Genomic DNA, 20719 nt, shown 5'->3' on the forward strand with positions numbered 1-20719 from the left:
AATAGCAAAACATTACACGTAAGTATTACAAGTTAATTTAAGGCATTATAAATAAACAAATAAAGGTTCACAACTCTGCATTAAGAAGAGGAAGCGCCATATATACACAGTCTCTAAATCAAAATAATGGAAAATCACACAAAATAAATAGCCACGCTAAAGAGTTCAATTTGATCTACCCCCTGAGTCAACACTACAGATGATGAAGGCTAAGCCAACACTTCTCTTACAAAAACCCCTACTGGAGGAATGGCTGAACAGCACTGACTGTGGGCAGATGAAGCTGTGCATGCAAAGCACCATGCAAGAGAGTGTCAGGCAAGACAACAGGTCTTCAGAGAGGAAAGGCCACAAGTGTAATGGCCAGGTTGGATAAATGCAACCATGAGCTGGAAGGCATTGATGAAACACCAGGAGCAAAGTATAAAAGTGAAATTTCCATATTAGCTCACAGTAATAAGCTGCACATGAGTAAGCAAAATGCATCCAAAATCAGCTTACCTCAAAATAAAAGGGGTGCTGTATTGTGACCGAAAGTTATAAAGAATCTGCTTCATAGATGGGCTGACACACTGCAAACGGGAGTGTGGGTAGGGAAATATAATACTAACATCACTGTAAAATACATGGAGGACAGGACACATAACCTACAAAGGACTTAATGAGCAAAAGGTGAAATATTACTTACCAAAGCATCTTCACCACCCTAACACGTTAGAACAGTAAACTTTCACTGTTCAGAGCTTTGTACAAATTAACTTTTCTTGCAACGCAGAAATCAAGATAACACTATGAGAAACATAATATACATCCTAATAAATATTAACGACATAAATACATGACATGACATAAACATGTTTTCATAATATGGTAAAAAGGTCAGTTGGGGATCAACTAATCAAATGTGGTATAAAAAAAATAGAGGAAAAATAAATATTTTATCTTTAAGCTGTGTATCATTTAGGTATCTTATGACATCTAGTCAACAGAAAATCAATTTTTCTTGCTGAAATTTGGTTGAAGTCATGCTTTTGTGATACCTTCATCCAGAATTTTTCATTTTTTAAAAACCTTTTTAAACATCACAACTAGCTGCCCACATTAACCCCAGAACATGAGGTAGATGTGTGGTACTTGGTTGGTACTGTAACGTGGTAAATAAACTTCAGTTGCCAGTTCTCATTTAATTGGAATTGGAATTTTATTAGTTAGTGCAGAAATAAATGTAATAATATATTACCTTTTATCTCATGTATATATTTATTTTCCCCACAAAGTAATGTGAATTTGCTCTACAATAGTAGCCCCAGGTAACTGTGAGTACTCTGTGGGGTATGTAGCCCTGGCTGGGAACCACTGTTATACTAACATTTTAATAAACACAATCTAAATCTCCTGCAGTCAGAAGTGTTGAGCTGACAAATCAGCTCCTGGACCACAAGAAAAATAATCTGTGCGGAAATATATATAAAAAAAGTCCAGGTCATAAAGAGGTTTGTTTGGAAACCGTCGCAGGCTTAGTGTCTCAGATCATAAAGGCATTAAATAAGCAGGGGAGTTTTTTTCCCCCCTGTAGATACAGAAATAATGTGTTGCCTTGAAGGGTTTCACAAGTGGTCAAGAAATAATTTTTGTGATGAAAAACATTCGGTTGAATTTATGTTAGATGAACGAAGCGTTCGCTACGCTCGCCTAGAGGTGTGTCCTTGGTGATGATTCAGGGTAACTGTGACTCAGCTGGGTCATCTGTGAAGACCACAACCAAAAGCTTGGGCAAACTGTGATTTCAAAAAACCTTTACCAGCTGAAGGTTAATTAGTATTTTCATGTCCGCACACGTTGAACGGCTGCATGTTCCATATTAACAGTCACTTCATTGTTGGTCCAGATCTGCTAGGTAGTAAAAGAATGCATTGCTTGGGTGAAGTTAGATTTCTTTTTTCTTTTGCATCACTTTATTTTGCATACACAAGTCCCTCTCGATTCAGAGAGGAAAATATGTAAAACAACACAAAGACAACATTATAAAGATATTGCCGTTTGTTGTGTTTGAAGAAAAGGGCTATCACAATTAACTGACATAAAGTTCTACTTAAAACCCAAATTCAAGGCAGAAACATTGCTAGTCACAAACATTTGACTTGGACTCCATATTGGAGGCTCAAGTGATTTCTCTGAGTGACACTTGAAGCTTCTTTATTTTTGCTTTCCTATAACTGCAAAACAAATGTGCTGGAACTACATCATGAATCTAAGCTTTTTGATGCCTATTGTGTACATATGAAACTTGTACGCTGGCATATTCTTTTAGTCGCACAATTTGCAACCCTGGTGCTGAACATCCTTATCACAGAGATGATATGTGTTTATGTGATCCAAATATATTCACTTGTTTTTTTCCTCTTGGACACGCCTAGAGACCAGTCTGCAAGATCCTTTCAACCAGCGCTTAGTAGGGAAAAATGGCTATTCCCTGATCGATTGGCAATTGGTTGCCGGAGGTTGTTGGCAATCAGTTTGGTCCTAAAAAGGTTCCTGATACTGCACCAAAACCTCTGTTTGACTACTTTGCATGTCTTCCATGAAACAGAGCAATCACGCAGAGGTTTTTGGTGTAGCATCCTCTTTGCAACTTAGATCACGTAGCAACAGCAAGCAACCTCCGGCATCCACTTGACTACGAGTTGGGGAGTACATGTTTTTTCCTAATGCCCGGAGGTTGCCAGGGTGTCACCAGCTACCTAAGTGAGGCCTTAAACATGAGTGTATGTCAGACATCTGTTATATTATGTAAAATATAACTCATCCATAAATCATATTAACAAGCAGACACCGAAACAACAAACTATAACTATACTTCTTGGTTTTAATCTCCTGGTTTCTGTGTGAAGTTTGGATATTGTCCCCTTGGCGATACTAATCGGATGAGGCAAATAAATAGATTAAGTGTATAGAATAAAGAGCATTATGAATGTATAGTTTATGGACTACTTGAGTCCATAAACTCATCAGGAAAGGGGAGGTCTGAGGTGATGCATCAAAAGAGCAGAATGGTCATTTCTATACAATCGAGCTACCTTTTGCAACCCAGGGAGACACCCCCTGCTGGCCATTAGAAAGAACTCAGGTTTAGGTCGGCTTTGTGTGGACTTCACTTTGCAGAACTGGAAAAAGGATTGAACTAGGTCTGCTTTAGCTGCTATAGCCACCTGTGGAGAGCATCTCACAAGAAGTTTAGTTTAATTATCAGTGACTATGCACAAGACAATTAATCACACAGATGAGATGCATTGTACAAAATTTAACCATGAGCTAATTTCCATCTGCAGTGCTTGGACAGGTAGAAGAATGAAGAGCGACAGCACTTGTTGCACCTGTGACACTGATCCTCATTTAGAAGTCTGGAACGGACCAGATGAAGGAGGAAACACTGGCTGTGTGATATGAAGGTAGAAATTGCTATTATCCTGTGGAGCATGAGTCAGTCCTTCCCTCACCAAGTCTTTTTTTCAGGGGTTGCTGCAGGGCCTCGTATCCCCTCTGTCTTTTCTTGTCGCTTTCTATTTCCTTCATTGTCTTCACTCTGAGTCTCGCTCCTTTCCTCCCTCCCTCCGCCTTGCCTGCTTTTGTGCTGGGGCTGCTTATTATCTCAGACCCGTGGAGTCAAATCAAGCTCTATCCTAACTCCCCCCCCCCACTCTCCTCCATTTACTGCATGGGTGTGAAAATCAATAACACACCTTTTTCAGACCTCACCCATTTAATTTGACATTTGATACAGTCGTGGGTTATTTGCAGAGGGGATATAAATGAATTCTTTCACGCTCCCGCTCCCCACCTTCTGTTCTGCTGTGTCCCCCCTCTTTTCTCTGGAAGTCGAGCCATCTACATGAGAAGTGAGCTTACGTAAGCCTGTCTGCATCATATAGTAAAGCCCACAGGACCACATTTACAGCAACTGGTGATTCTGTCAAGTGATTTCTTGAACTGCAGTCTGGATGCCCATTTCAGGTCATAAGAATAATATCTTGCATGATTAGTCATGTGTGTCCCTCTTTAGATATGGATGCAATGGGAAATTTGCACAGGGCTAGATCCAGTTACAGTGTCCCTGTTAGCTAAGATTAAGCCACCACCATTTTGTAATCTGGCTGACTCAACTAGGGTTACAATGGTGTCAGAATATGTAAACCTGGATTTGTGATTCTTACTCTTTCACAGAGAAGGGGACCAAGGATGTGTTAGTGACAACACAGTGATAAACATATGATAAGGTTCACAGTTTCCCATTTTTGCCATGATGAAGAGAGATGAGCACTGTCACTTCGCCTGACAGTGGTAATAATGTTATGGCTGATTGGTGTATGATATACAGTATGTGCAAATTTGACAAAGGCATTTTCCGTCTGTTTTGTTACATCACAAAAATTCAGGTTACAGGGAGGTTGAGGCTAAGGTTATTTTCCTTGCTTATTGGAGAGATTTTCATGCTATGAGATAAGAAGGCAGTCCAAATTAATAGAGCTGAGAGTGAACAAAGTTTCAGGAGCTCAGGCCCGACATGACCGTTACAGTTCCTGATCAGAGAGTATCAGACTGACAAACACTTGTGCTGTCATTACAAAAAATGCAACAGTAAGACTGTAATGTCCATGTGGGCCTTTTGACTTGTTGTTGTCCATGAGTCAACGAGGAGAAAATTACAATCTGTATCTGTGATCTGTGTTACTTTTGTGGAGACTGAACATTTACCCTCAAACTTTTGAAGATGCAAAGGGTCCAAAATGAGGTTTTGTGCTTTTAAAACAGATGCCGAAGGTCATGAAGGATGGCAGTAATCTTATGATAATGCTTAATATTCTCCAGTTTGCTCTGTTTGTACACGTAACGCCACCTCCTGTAGTGTCCTGAGCAATGTTCCCTCTAATTTTTCATGTGTCTGAGCGAACACACAAACTCCCTGAGCGATCCCTTGGACCACTGTGAGCGACAGCAGACGTGTGCACTGTGGTCACGCCAGCATCGAATCCATCCAAGTTACATGGTTTATTAAAATAATCAAATTACAGCATTTACATTTATGTTAGAATACTTTTAATTAACTGCTTTAGCCTACTTACAATGAAAATTTAAAAAAAATCTTGTTCATGACCTGTGTAGTATGTTAACACTATTGGAAGTAAAAATAACTTGAACTCCAATTTTGAAAACACAACTTTCTTTCTTTCTTTTTTTTTTTTTTTTTTTTTATAAAGCTCTGACTTGTATTGTGAGTCTGTGGTCTGGGAGAGAGTCCTGTAACTCTCTCTCTGCAAAATATAGTATATAATGACCAATGTTGGGCAATTAATTATATAGTTACTTCTTCAAAAAAGTAACTGAGTTTTGCAAACAAAGTTTTTTGCAGCTGTTTACCTAAAAATGTAGCCAAGGTGTTTTTTTAAATAAACATTTCAAACAATTTACAGAACAATCAGCTGTTCTGCATCAAATTTGATGCCACGCAAATTATTTGTGCCACTCCAAAAAATAATTTCTGTCCACTATGAGATAAAGGAGAACAACAGCCTGATACCTGCAGGCCTGACAACAGGAGATGTATCACTGCTGTAACACCTGTAACATTCAGCAGTCGCCTCATTGTTCTGACACACACAACAAAACTATTGACTACACTGCACACTAACTACACAAGATTTGCGCTAAACGTGGCAAATCTCTCACATCTCAAAACCGCCGTCACTCCTATAACTTTTTTTTGTCACTCCTAAAACGTCCCCCCTCCCTAAACAACAAATGCCATGTTTTGATTGGTCAACATGGTACATTTTTCCACCAATAGGAAAGGGTGGGGAGTTTTGGTTTTGCTCACAGGCGGAGAGTGCGTTCGAGCGTTTTCCTTATAAAACGCCGTTTTTACCGTTTCTTCCCGCAGTAAATATAAACAACGATAGTATTCAGGAAGAAAACCAAACATTGCAAATATTTTTTTTTATCATATCTCTGGTTTTACGTGGCCTATCAACACAATTTAAAAACTGGTATAAAGTCCACACTTTTTCCGTCAATTGTTCCGTCTGTCCTGCTCACATCTCCAATGGTTGTACATGTTGTCATTGACATGGCTTCACTCCACATCAGCCACGCCGCTTTGCTCGCTAAAACACCGGTGTCGGCACATATGGACGCTGTCATAGCCTGTCAACGACGTTGATTAGCTGCGTATATACGAATGTGAATCGCATCATTGGCTGGACTATGGGATAAGGTGACATAGTTCTAATCTCATACGGGAGCAGCCAGTCACTTACTGACTAACACTGCAAAACAGAATTGTTAACATATTTACTTTAATTTCAATTCAGGTTAGATTTTTTTTTTTTTTCTGTGCGCAACGCAGATTTTTTTCTGCGCGGAGACCGTGCCAGCAGTGCGCAATTGCGCACGCGCGCAGCTTAGAGGGAACATTGGTCCTGAACTACCATTGAGGGGGGAAATATTTTGAGAATGGTTAATGACAACAATGTTATTTTACCTCACAAAAACCATCTGTAGTTTTTATTACCACAAATCACAGGCAGCAAGAGAAGATATAAACAGAAATGTAAGAAAACGTGAAAATAACAGATGAAAACACATATAAATTTTCTTTTAAAAGGATGAAATCCAATTTTAAGAGAGCAACAATATATGAGGAACAAATAACATACATATATTAAGTTAAAAAAAAAACCTGGGGACAATAGAGTTCTGGACAGTTTTTAGCAGAGCAGTGGATGATAAATATATACTCAGTTTCCAGCAACTTGCTGAATCTATGTGATGAATAATTAAGGCAGTACTGAAGGAAAAAAGAGCATCTAACTAACAAAGTGTACCAAAACGACCAAAAAACATTTTGGCTGTAAACATTCAGTCCTTTGTAAAGAACAATATTAAAACCATCTTTCCACACAGGAAGTCAGTGCCAGTCTGTAACAGCTGCAAATATGTAAGGGCAAAATTAACAACCTTGGACTGTAGGGACGAAAGACACTCGAGAGAAACGCAAGAAATCTCCTTTTCGTTTTTTTCAGCCTTGAAAGTGATTTGAAAAAGTGCATTTTGACAGGTTTCCATCTAATTTAAACCATAAAAAAGAGAGAGAATATAAAACAACAAGTCAGTGACGTTATTGAACCTGTTCTAAAAATTCTCGACTGATTAAGTAAAACAAATTCTATGTTAGCTCCAATGCTAATAGTCGTATGTGGTCTCTTCTGCCAACGTGCCATGCTTGGTCACTTTAAAAAATGTGAAATGATACATTTTTATAATCATATACACAAAGAACAGTGAATTCTGGGGAGAAAGAGATTATTCCTTTTGCCATACATCATACTGATGATCATCAGTTGATGTGAAATTAATTGCTAAAGCCTGAGTAGTCACGCATGCCTAGAGACCAGTCGTGTAACCTTCAGGTAATCACTGGAAAAAATCCATATTCCCTCAAATAGTTAATGAGCAGCTAGCAGATTGCTGCAGTCGCCTGCAAGCTCTTGCCAAGAAGTTTTGATCTGGCTTGATGGAAAGATCTCGCTCCCACTTTACAGTTGTGAAGGAAATCAATTCATCAGTTTTAAATAATAGCTTATACATTTTTGATAGCCATTTGAGGGTACAGATATTTAAAAATGTTGTAATCCAAGTAGGTCTTTTTAGATTCTGTTGGTTGGGATTTAATTTTTCCTGCATGATTAATTTTGTTTGCTGATTCAAGAATTATTGTTGCTGATTCTATATTGTGATACAAGTTCTGCAAACAAAATGAACTTTCCATCTTGTAGTACACATTCCAGATTTTTATCCCTTTTTCATGTCACAATGAAAATGTTGTATTTTTTTTCCTGACAAATATCTGTTAGTTTAAATGGGATAAGTGAAGACTTAATTATTTTTAAGAATTCCTACCAGGATGTCAGAGAGGTGTTAATGTTAAGGCTTTTAAAGCAGTTATGATGCTTAATACTGAAGCTTATGAAAGGCAAATTAGAGACTTTTACTTTTCACAGAATGTTTGTTCTAAGTTTGTTCAAGGGCTGTCCAATAAAATTGTTTGCTATATTTTTCTAAATAGATTAATCTATTGGATAACAACCAGTGATAAAAATTTGGTGGTTCTAGACCACCATTGTGTTTTGCTTTTTGTAGTTTTTAAACTTTTCTGTGATGGTTTGTTTTCCATAAACATTTTGGAAGGTTGGAGTCTAGTGATTTAAACCAAGTAAGAGAGGGTTTCTTAGGGTTCTCTTTCAACTCTACTAAAGTCTGAAGCCTCGGTCACACATGCTTCTTCCCTGATCGGCAGGCAAGTAGGAGTTAGCGGTTACTTACTGTTGCTAGGGGAAATTGGTCCCAAACAAGCTGCATCAAAAACCTCCCTTGGATTGCTTTGGTTGCTAGGAAAATGCCACGCCCATCCAAAGTTTGCATGGAAGACGCTGACATGTCTGCAGGTATTCCCCAGCTACTTGCTGCATGGCAGTGAAACCTACTGCCTTTCAAGAGGCACAACTTCCAGTTTGAGTCACACTCTTCACAGTTTTACTCCCCATTCAACCGTCAACCAGTTGGATAATAAACACTTTTCCCTAGCGACCTGTGGTTGCCAGGGGGTTATTAATCGCCAGTCTCTAGGCCTGTCTATAAAACTGAATTGTCACATCTCAAGTAGATATAAACATATTTCTGTCGTCTTGTGCTACTCTACTACAAATACCAAAATTTTAACTGTTTGATAAAAGATTTTACGAAAAGTAAATTTCAAGTTTCTGTAAAGGAATTTTCAGTGACTTTATGAGTGTCTAGTCATAGATAATAGAGACATTTAGCATTTTATATCCACATGTAACAGAACAATATTGTCCTTGGATGAAATGAGGTTTGTGATACACATAAGTGTCTGTAGCTCCATTCACACTTCACTGTTCTACTGAAAGGATACTTCACAATGGAGGAGAGAACTGGTAGTAAAATGATTTTTATAAGCCTTTTTCTTTAAAAAAAACCTCTTTCTCTGTTTTCTTTTTTTATCATGACTCTTCAGTCACGGAAAAAAATTGTCAAAGGCATTTTTAAACATTACAAAACATCTTAGAAAAATGGGTTTCAAGAGCTGGAAATCGAATTCTCAAGTCTGCTGAAAGGATGCTGGATGTTGAAGTGCAACTTGGCAATTGCACATGCATGCATGTAGAGGCTGTCAGTGAGTGTACGGGATTCCCTAACAGCGGTTGAACAACACTCTCCATCACCCCTGATGTGAGCAGGAAAAACCTACTGCAGGCTTCCCATCTGTTCAGCTCCAGTGTAATGGCAGAGATCCATCTCTCTCTCACACACACACACACACACACACACACACACACACACACACACACACACACAGACCTCATTCACAAAGTCGGTCAGATTCAGACCCTCGTCCCCCAGGAGCCGAACATGAAGGAGTCGTAGTGTTAGCGAAGCTCCTCTGAAGTCTAGTTTTTACATGCTGTGTCATTTAGAGCCATTACCCAGCCGTGCCTCCGCGGTCTTCAGTGTTTTCCTGTCTGTCTAAATATAAACTTTAAAGCCATCTAATGTAGCTTTAAATGAACAAATTTCCCAATGTCCGAAATGATCACCATGATGTTTTAGGAACTTTTTGGCATGAGAGAGAATAGGTCATTTTTCAATGACTCCAGGATATGTTTGCAGAAATGCGTCCACATCTCTTCAGTGATGCAGTTTAAAGACTCGTAAAATCTGCGTTTGGAAGTAAAAGGTTTGCTGGTGTCGTGAATCAGGCACATGGCTTTATCCGGTGGAGTTTATATCATGTGTGATCAAGCAGATTTTAGGTAGAGTGTACTATTTATTCATTTTTTCGTTCTTATTACATGTTTTGCTCTTTGATTGGGTTTTGGCAGGTGGTTATTATATTCTTTTTCAGCTGCTCTTTTGTTAAGTTAAGGCACCAAAACACCTTTGGAAAAAAAATTCTCCTCCTTCTCCCCCTTCTCTTAGAATGTACACTATTAAAATATTAATGACATGCAACAAAGAAAATGAAAGAGACATTTTTAGGCGGCATACATTTATCATGTTTTCAGATGGCAACTCCCTGGACACCTGGCAAAAATGCAAATTTCATGATTGGTTGGTGAGGTGTTGCTAGAGGTTGTTTGCTGTTTCCAAATGAAATTGGTAGCAACCCCAAAAACTTCCTTGTGATTAATTTGGTTGCTAGTGTATTGCCATGGTCAACCATAGCTTGCATGGAAGATGCCATCATGTCTGTAAACACTCATCAGTTACTTGCTGAGCAGTAGTGAAAGTGTAAAGAGTGTAAAGTAAAAGACAGAGCTTTTACTCTGAAGGCAAACAGCCTCTGTGTACAGTTCCTGTTTCATATTTTTTTCAAGTTTTGCTACAGCTTGGTGGTCAATGAGTATTCACAGATAAATCATCATTAATCAGTGAAAATCTCCTCAGAAGAATTTTTTTAATTTCTCTTTTTGTCGGTTAGCATCCACAGTTTTTAAGATATATTTTTCATATTTCGTGGGATGAAAGACACCAACAACAGCTCAAGGTGATTTAATTTTTGTGCAAATCAGGTCAAAGTCAAAGTCACGCCAAATGTGAAAATCGATTACCCACATTTTTTTTTAATGGACAGCCTTCAAACTTCATATAACATACTAGGCCTTTGGGGACATTGAGTACCGTAGGTTGGCTGAGCATTTGACCTTGATCTTTATTGTTAGCACTCAAAGTCATAGTTGACCTTGGAAAGAATTTCAAGAAGTCATATCGAATAATATATCAGATGAATGGACAAAAAGAGATCGCTACAACACACTTTTCATTTTTTAAAAACGATGCCCACCGACATCACAATGATGCCATTACAGGCTGGTAATATCATATAGTAATAATAACAGGCTGACGTCAGTATGTTGTGAAAATAACATAAAACATCAAAGTTTTAGTGTAGTCCTTGCTTTTCGGTGGAGTTGCGCTCTCTGTGCTGTTGATTTGTTATTGCTATAAATCTGGGCACTTTTGTATGGCCACCCAAGAGGACTGAAAAGATGGAAAAAAGAGAGACTGCAGTTCCTGTAGTGGCCACTTTAGGCTGGCTCCAAGAGTCAGTCAGTACCCATAGATTTCTATGTTAAAATGCCCTTTGAAGAGCTTTGCAGAGTTAAAAAGCACTGAAGCTGCACCTTCTGAAACATCTGTCAAGTGTCTTCCATGCAAAATACGAATGGCCCAATGAATTGTGGCGCAGCACTATATACCATACCAAGAACCACTTGCCATCTGGTTAAGGAATCCACATTTTGCCCTACCAGCCTATGCATGCCAGGGGGTCACTGGCTGATCTCTAGGCCTTAAAAGGAAAAATCGAGGAAGACTTCTCTTTATTGAACACATAATCTTCTTCTTCTCTTTCTGAACCGGGTTCCTGCTTTACCTACACTGCAACAATACACCGCATTAACTCTGTCTGTGTTGTCAAGGGAGAGAGAAGTGAGTCATCTTTATAGGGTATGCATCCATTCACTTTATACAAGCTATTACTAAAATAATGAGATGCCAAAGAAGGAAGATGGGTTTAGAGTTAATAGCCTCAAAGCAACACAGTAACTTGCCCTCTCTGCTGACCTTTTGTTTTTTAACTTCTTCACTCTTACATAATACAGAAACACATCAGGAGTTGCTTCCTGATCTGCTCATATATAAATAAAAGTTGGAAAGTGCAGTTTCACATTTATGAGGACACCATATTGCTGGACATCACCACTCAACTTACTGTATGGAAGAGCAGATATGTTTAACTTGTCAATAATGTCACGTATATTATTAAATTACATGCACTGCTCACTAAAGATCAAAGAATTCAAGTAGCTGAGGTTTGTTTGACACAGTCCAGCAGGTTAAGTAATACGATGCATTCAGGAACCTTATCATCCCGATTCCAAAAAAGTTAGGACGCTGTGTAAATAAATACAGAATGCAATGATTTGCAGATCTCATGATCCCGTATTTTATTCATTATATCACAAAAAGGACAGAAATATTTAAACTGAGGCATTTGACCATTTTCATGAAAAACAGTAGCTCTATAGTTTCTGTGTTTTTCCAGGACAGTTGAAGGAACATTTTACAACTAATTAGGAAAACTGGCAGCAGGTCAGTAACACGACTGGTTATAAAAAGATCATCTTGGAGTTTCTCAGAAACAAAGCTGGGCAGAGGTTCAACAATGTGCAAAAAATAGCATCTACAAGTTGTCAAACAATTTCGGACTATTGTTCCTGTAACATTTCTGAATAAAAATCCTGATTTCCAGTAAGAAATGCTAACAATGCTTTGTGTATAATACAGCCAATGTCTCACCGGGTACAGGTAGAAGGCATACTTTATTGTTTAAAAGGGGGGAAAAAGCAATGAACTGAATTTATTGGGCTAACTGCCTCAGAGACTGATGCAAATGCCTGACATCCATCACGCAGACGCCTCTGTGGCGGATGTGTTAGAAAAATTGCATCGCAATTAAAGAGATGATAGAAAAGAAGCTGTGTGATATATAATGCTGAGAAGAAAAAGCGTGAGGCACATTTAATAGCACGTGGCTGTGGTTGAGATAGTGGAGCGCTTATTGCAGTGCTGCACACGAATTTCACATATACAGCACATTACTGCTTATTCAAAGCATATGTTTTGGACTTTACAACATTTAAGTCATTCCTGTACATAAAAATCGACATCCTGGATAGCTGAACCTTACTAATCATGATGTCAGCATCCATTTTTTTGTTAAGCTTATTTTCTTCCTGCTGTTTAGTCATATCTGTACTGACATCTGCACTAGGACGTAACAGAAATTTGGCAGACTGGATGTTTCCTTTAACACATGCAAATTTCACACCTGGAAATAAAGTATTCATCTTTAAAAGTTTCTTCAGAACAATGAAAACAAACAAACTCCTCAGTTTCAGAACAGGTACTCCTAGTACTTTGCTGCACTGGAGAAAGATAACATCTAATATGTTAAAAACACATTTAACATGCAGAGAGGCAGTTTACAATCACGTCCCATTCCCATTGACGTTGGACTGTCCAGTTTGGATGTTTGACGTATTTATGACGGCCACATCGTTCTGTTACTGGGTCATAAAAGAAGCCACGATTCAAACACCTCCACCATGTCCTCACAAAGGGAACAGTGTGTTATTTGTTTTCATCCTTTGAGGGAGCAGCAGGAAGTGAAATATAAGAGAGAAACACCATTTGTATTGTTTTGCTTCAGTCAAGTTACGTGTGACAGTTTTTGATAGAAATGGAAGTCTTTAGAAACCAACACCACCAGTGCGGTGAGCTGGAGGCTCCATCCTCGCTGTCTTTGTGCACATGTACATGTTTAGCAGTTTTCCTCCTGTGGTGCTCACTAAGTTTTCTTTGTCTTCTGCTTTGAATTGTGTGCTGACTTTCATAGGAAAACACAACCTAATGTGTTATATTTTGCACTCACGGGCCACTTTATTAGTTACACCTTGCTGGTGCCGTGGTTGAACCCCCTTTAATCTGTATTACTGTCTTAATTCTTTGTGTCACAGATTCAAGGAGGTGCTGCTGGTGACCAGGGTCTAAGACTATTTCTAAATGTTTAAGAGATCATGACAAAGCCCTCTTTCTCCTTAGAAACCACTGTTTATATGATTATAGAAATATAATATCAAAAACAACAAAGGCGTTTATATCCGGTTCTTTCATTCTTGGTCACAGAGATTCAGCAAGGTGCTGGAAACATTCCTCTTAGATTGTGATCCATATTGACATTCTAGCATCACACAATGGCTGCAGATTTGTAGGCTGAAACTCATTATACCAGATCCCAAAGGTGCTCTATTGTATTGATTAAATATAGTGAACTCAGATTCATGTTTATTCAACCAGTTTGAGATCATTGGAGCTTTTTGACATGCCACGGTATCCTGCTGGAAGCAGCATTGAAAAGATCATAACTGTGATCATAAAGGGATGGACATGATCAGCAACAATACTCAGGTAGGCTGTAACACTTAAATCTGACCCAATGAGTCGTCTTTTGTCCAATTTTCGTGAACCCGTGTGAATTGTAGCCTTAGTTTTCTGTTTTTACCTGATAGGAGTGGAACCTAATTTGGTCTTCTGCTGTTGCTGTAACCCATCTTCTTCAAGGTTGGCCATGCTGTGCATTCAGAGAGCTCTTCTGCATACCTTGGTTGTAATTTTAGCTACTATTGCCTTCCTTACTGTCTCAAGCAGTCTAATCATTCTTCTCTGACATCAAAAAGACATTTTCTCCCAGAGAACTGAATATTTTTTCTCTCTTTTTCTTTTTGGGAAGATTCTTTTAAACCCTAGAGGTGGTTCTATAGGAAAATCCCAGTAGATACTGCACCATCCTCCTTTTAGACCTTTAAAATTGACTTTATTTTTGAAATTAGTATCATATAGATGCAAATAAGATGTAAAAACAAGCATCTTAGGTCATAAATTCATCCGAAAAGTTTTTAATAAGGTCACAGATGAAGAAGATTGCCCTTTAGAATGACTGTAGGTTTAAGGCACTTACTGCATAGGCTTGATTTTTCAAACCTGTGAGCTACATCCATCTTTTCTGTGTACTTACTGTGCTTTCTGAACACATACGTTGTATCTATTACTGCTGTAGCAGTGCTGGAAGGATGGATTCCCATTTTAAATCAGTGTTTGTGTATAGGATCAAACAAATAGATGCGATCTGTTCATTAGTAAGCTTTAGAGGTATCATTAGCTGTTTCGAACAGAGCAAGGCTATCTGTCTTTCCTTTGCTTACAGTCATTATGCCATATTAAACTGACTTCAGCTCAGTGCATCACACGCAGATATGACACTGGGATCGGTCTTTTCACCCAGCTCTGAAGAAGAAAGCAAATAAGCAAAGTCTGCACCGTAGTAAATGGTTAATTTAAGGGTGTTATGTGTTTCTGAAACTGAAAGGATGCCGAGAACCCTTTTGAGAGTTGGGGGAAAGGGTTCAGCACCATGGACAGCTCCACTCTCCCAACCATTCAACATTCAAGTTTTTCTGCTGGCACAAACTCTACCAACACTAACACAGCGGTTCTTCAAACACCACTAACATCCATTGAAATATTGTTACTTCTGATAACTCTGCTTTAACTAAAATAAAAAGCCAGTAACGTGCATTTGTTTGGATATGTCAACATGGTTACATCTGCTGCTTTTGGCTCATTGAGACTTGTTGTCCTTATTATATCCAGATTGACCGATTATATATTTTACTGTACTCAGGAAACCTCAGTACAGTAAAATGTGCAATATGTGTGTGCAGACATTTAAAATGAGCTGACTGACTACATCTGTTACACTATCTTGCTCAAACTGGGCGACAAACAGCTGTGTGCTTTTAACTCATCATGCTTAAGGGCTCCCAAGGCAAACACTGTATTTCTAAAGCAATAGCATTGCTATGAAATGTTGTTGAGGATGCTTTTTGAGATTGTTATCATACTGTAGAATAAACTTTGGATAATTTAACGACAAGAGTCTTTAAAAAATGCAAAGAACCTAAAACTTTTACACGTTATTGTGATGCAGCTAACAAAAACTGCAAAAGGAAAGCCACTGATCTGTTTAACAGTCAGTAGAAGCCTTGTGCCTTTTTGGATGAGGATAAAGAAAACTTTGCTCCGACTGTCAAAGAAACAAATCCAGGATTATTTCCCCCCTATAATGATGCAGAGAATTGCATTAATAATATGATAAATGAAAGACAAACTCACTGGTGAATCGACTGGAATCAGATCTGTTTCTCCAGACGTCAGAAGCATTTTTCTCAAAGGATCTAAATAGAAATGAGTCTTTATTGATCCCCGGGGAGAAATCAGACCTCTGCAGCTGCACATATAATAGGATATGGAAAAGAACTGCAGTATGGATGTTTATACTTTATTTTTGAATTTGATTAGTTCAGTTTGTTTTCGTGTTTATGAAAGTTAGGACAGAGGAGGGTTTAGGGTAGCTTAAAAGTACCTTTTGGAAACTTATAGGTGTCAATATGGATTCAGGAGTCTTAAATCTGAAGTCTGAAAATGTTCTTTCCCGTTGCAGGATAGAGCACAGTTAGACATTTTACATCATGTTTCCAAACATGCATGCAAAACTGAAATAAAAAAATTACTTGGAGACATTTCCATGTTCTTAAGAAAATATCTGGATGTGGATATCCTGCTGAATGCATGGACTGAAACTATGCATGGCGCAGAGGGAATTTTCAGTCCATTCTGGGGCTGCTCTTGTTTCAATTTGTTTATTAATTTTTAATAACTTAGCCAAAGTCCGTACACATGCATGGAAATTTTAGCATATTACAGAAGTACTGAAATCACTTCGTTACCTTTAAACTACCCTTAAAATCCTGTCAGTTCATAAAGGGTCATCAGGTGCAGATCTTTTAACTGTACCCAGGATCACAGCTATGTTTTCTGAGGGTGCGTTCAGTTACTGAGGTCCTGAGATCAGTTACAACTGTGTCAACATGCAAAAACACACTTGAAACCATTTTATTCTCATAGTTAATACAGTTCATAACTCTTGTGTGTGCATGTAATGTAGAGGTATGTAGTTTTTGTGATTTTATCTTTTAGGGTAAGCACATTGAGTTTACATGTAAAACGACATTAATGCAAGCATTCCGGAGAAGGAAAGAGAGCAATGAGGAAGACGAGAACATAAATGGACACACCAAAATCTCTTTAAAAATAGCCATAATCACATACGAATCCATTTTTCTTAAAGGTATACACAGCAAAGTTACCTCGGCTTTGAAAATGTCATCACTTTGCAATCCTCCTCTGTGTTCACTGTAAAATATTTCCTACAAAAAAAAAACTAGAGTACACAAAACAATAAAAGACTTTTATCTAGAAATTGTGAAGTCTATTGCCTGAAAACAGTGAGATAACAGCATTTACATCTACTGCATTGGCTAAAAATGAAAATCTGTGCTTTTACATCTGGGTTGTATTCCAAGCTCTAGGATTACATTGCCTTTTTAAAAAGTCATCCCAGACCTCACATTGTCCTCCTCTTCCTGTTCTTTGAGCAGACATTCATTCTTGACCTTGAGGAAAAACAGACAGGCAGTATTTACTCGATCAGTCTGCAAATCATTTTTTGATTAATCAATAAACCATGTTGTGTATAAAATGTCAAAGCAGTTAAAAAAGGAAAATGCCTGCAAAACCCATTACTCATAGATTTTCATTAGCGATAGATGCCGTCATACATCTTGTTTTATCCAAACAGTGGCACAAATGTTCAGTTCAATGTAACAAAACATCAATTATTTTGATTTGAGAGGTTGAATCAGATTCAAGAAAATGACTGGGATGATTATTTAATCATGATTAAATATATTAGTTTAGTTGAATTATCTATTGAGGCTTAATGGTCTGCTTTTAAACTCGCTGTTCTTCATCGGGACCTGGCTCAGCTATCTGTTGCTTGTGAGTCAGATGTATAATCTTTTAAAATGTCTTAAATACTGGTTTGGTTTTTTGTGGCAAGGTTGGCTTGATTTGGCTCCAGTATTACAGCATTATCTTGTGATGACACGCAATAATAGGCTCATCCTGTAAAGATAGTCTTTTTTTTTAATCATACATTTCTGTCGATGATGAATGTAAAAAAGAAAAGGATAAGAAAAGATGTTGTGTTTTGTTGTTGTGTGTGTGTGTGTGTGGGGGGGGGGGGGGGGTTAGATTTGCTGGAAAGCGCTCAGTCTTTCTCACATTTACAAAAGCAAAATCAACTTCCAGGCACTGCTTCCAAAGGGAGCCTTGCACATAATTACTCATTTTTCAGTCGGGTCTTTACCTGCGGCAACTACAAACCTCAAAATCAGCAGAACCTGAACTGAAAGTAGCCCAGTGTCTCCTAAAGTTCCTGCTTTAGCCGAACCCCGAGGAGACTAATGGCTACACTTCCTTAAAGTCTCACTATCACTGGATTTTATTTAATCTTGGAGGATGGCGACAAAACTTCCAAATTAGTTTGCTTAAACTGCACACCCGGGGACTCCACCGCCAGCGGTGCTACTGAAAGTCTGTGTTATTTGGTCAAAGTGACAAAACTTTTAGCTCCTCGCTCCTGCAGCTTGAAGGAATAGTGCAAACTTTAGTGAGACAGGCTGGCGGTGTTCAAACGTTTCCCTCATTTACATTTATTTTAATGTATTTCTTAAGCTTTAAAAAACAATAATTTATTTGTTAATCTGTTGCTGTAGCGGTTTTGTACATGTGCATAAGTAATGTCACATGGTAGCAACCGTTAAAGGGACAGTCTGACTACCTTAAGCGACCCAGCATGAGTTTTTGTTTTTTGTTTTTTAAGTTAAGAGGCAGTTCACAGAAAACAAACCCCGCAAATGAATTTGAGCTTGCTCATTAGAATGTTATTAATTGCCGAAATTGGCGCAGCTTATCTTAAATTGCGCCCTAAAGGCTGTGTGCAGAGTGACTGAGAGGACACACCGGGGTTTTGATTAAGTTGATCTGCCCGTGCGAGACGATCTATCCGGGATGATATCCGACAGCGAGGAGCGGGAGAGAAAAACGCTGTCAGACATCCATCTTCGCAGCCACTCGCAGCGGTTCTGGAAGTTTTGGTGTTAAAGGAGCTGCGGGGACTTTCTCCGCCGCTCGGTGCTGCTGAGCGGGCTGACTGACTGACTGACTGACGCCCCTCCTGCCTGTCTGCCCGGGTCGGCTAAAAAGGCGCATGTGTGTTCTTGCTGTGATGTGAGTTGAGCCGCATCCAGACGCACTGACCGCCGCTGGCTGATGCCCACCCCCCTCAACAACACCACCACCACCTCCACCCCTCGTCCTCCCTCCCTCCTCTTCTTGGTGGTGTGCGCAAAATCTCCAGCGCCGGACGGACGGACGCAGTTTGACGGCACAAACCAGCGGCACTGCGGGGGGAATATCCAAGAAAAAAAAAGCCACCCAAAGCAGACATGGATATTTAACCGGCATTTGATTTCATCTCCCTTTTTTAATCTCTTTGTTTTTTGTTTTTTGTTTTCCCTTGTGATGTTGGCTTTGCACCGGGGGTGTTAATTAAACCTGCTCGATGTCTTTAATCAGTTTATAACCTGAACAAAATGAGGATTTCTTCTCGCGATTTGATTCTGTTGATGTTCTCGGGTTTTTGGGGACTGGCAATGGGTGCTTTCCCGAGCAGCGTTCAGATCGGTAAGTGTGAGCGTTTTATGGTAGATCCAAGCACAAAATAAAACCAGTCAATGAATCTGTGGACGTCCTACCTGCTGCCTCTGACCTGCCGTTTAGCACCCCGGCACTGGTCAAAGTGGGGATTGCGGATTTCCCCCCCATAGCCTTATTTTTATTCTTTTAATTGTCTTTAAAACATGACCATAAAGACTGGGTCCTGTGCTCTGTCGATGCTGTGCATGCTTCACACACACAAACGCACACACACACACACAGACTCACACACCTAATGCGCTTTGCATGTGTGTGTATCCCGGTGCACTCCGCCACTGCAGCAGATCAGAGCAGCAAAGTCTGTGTGTATTCCCCATGCGGGCTGCCTGTGCATTGACTGCTGTTAACACTCTCGCAGATCCCGCTCCTATAACAAACCGCTGCCACGGGTCCCAAATGCCTTGCAGCTGCACCGTTCCCCCCAAATCTTTTTCCATCAGTTTCACTCTCTCTTTTTCAGCGTCTCTGTGTTTTAAATTTACGTTTCTCACTGACGGATTCACGGTTTTCATTACACTCGCTGGCAGATTTACTGGTTAGATTTAAAAGCAGGGTGCTAGGGGGGGGGGGAGAAAAAGGAGCCCAACTGTGACCTCCATTTGTTAATCATTGGTTAATCATCACATCCTCAACAAACAGTCATCAGAGAATCAAAAAATCTGGTATCCAGGTTTATATTCCAACTGTTTCAAGCTTCATTCTGAAATCTAATATTTGCTTACACTGACTTTCTTTCTTTTTTGCTGGGTTTTACCCTCAGCTGCACCCCAGCTTGTAGATGGAGTTGAGGCACATCAGATACAAGTCAGGCTGATGAAAAATGACAAGCTGTTCAAATGATTCTCCTTGTCCTTTTATATCAATGTGATACTCCAATCCCCGGGCCACCCAGAGAGGGCAGAGGTCAGGGTCAGTTACAGAGCAGGCTCCCCTGGAACTGAGGGCTCTCGAGCTGCGTTGTTTGGGGTTTAAACCTGCGTCTGTGGAACTGCTGTGCCGTCGTGTGAAACATTTAATTTGTTGCTGACGTAAGCGAAACTGGCGCGTGTGGGGGGGTTATTTTACTCATAATTTCCCAGCTATGATAATCGGGCTCTTGGTATTTCTTTAAATTAACTTATTCTCATTATCGCTTGACAAACATCATTGCTGCCAGTTATTTAAAAAACTGTTGATGTAATCCCTGTGTCATCATATTTCTCAGTTTCAGGCCTAGTTGTCCTCTGGGAGTGTAAAAATCCACACCCGCCAGACTACATTTAGCAATTTCTGAATCGCATCAGCCTTCAGAGAGGGCAAACATCTCCCCCGATCAACACTTGTCAGTTTCAAATAATCGTCACCG

At 39.3% G+C, this 20719-nt stretch overlaps 1 protein-coding gene across 4 annotated transcripts in view; it reads left to right on the forward strand.

Moving 5' to 3' along the window:
- Nucleotides 1–18616: 18616 nt before the first annotated feature.
- Nucleotides 18617–20719, forward strand: part of gria4b (glutamate receptor, ionotropic, AMPA 4b) — a 164422-nt gene continuing 162319 nt past the window's right edge. For 2 of the 4 annotated variants that reach the window (XM_082549399.1, XM_082549400.1), the window contains exon 1: nt 18623–19341. In XM_082549399.1, coding sequence (XP_082405525.1) covers nt 19251–19341 — 91 coding nt within the window. In that variant the 5' untranslated portion in view covers nt 18623–19250. Of the gene's footprint in view, nt 19342–20719 lie in introns of all 4 variants that reach the window. The other 2 variants (XM_082549403.1, XM_082549401.1) reach the window with 2 other exon arrangements.

This window comes from Aulonocara stuartgranti, assembly GCF_965226115.1.
Source record: "Aulonocara stuartgranti genome assembly, chromosome: 10".
In the NCBI taxonomy this organism is placed as follows: Eukaryota; Metazoa; Chordata; class Actinopteri; order Cichliformes; family Cichlidae; genus Aulonocara; species Aulonocara stuartgranti.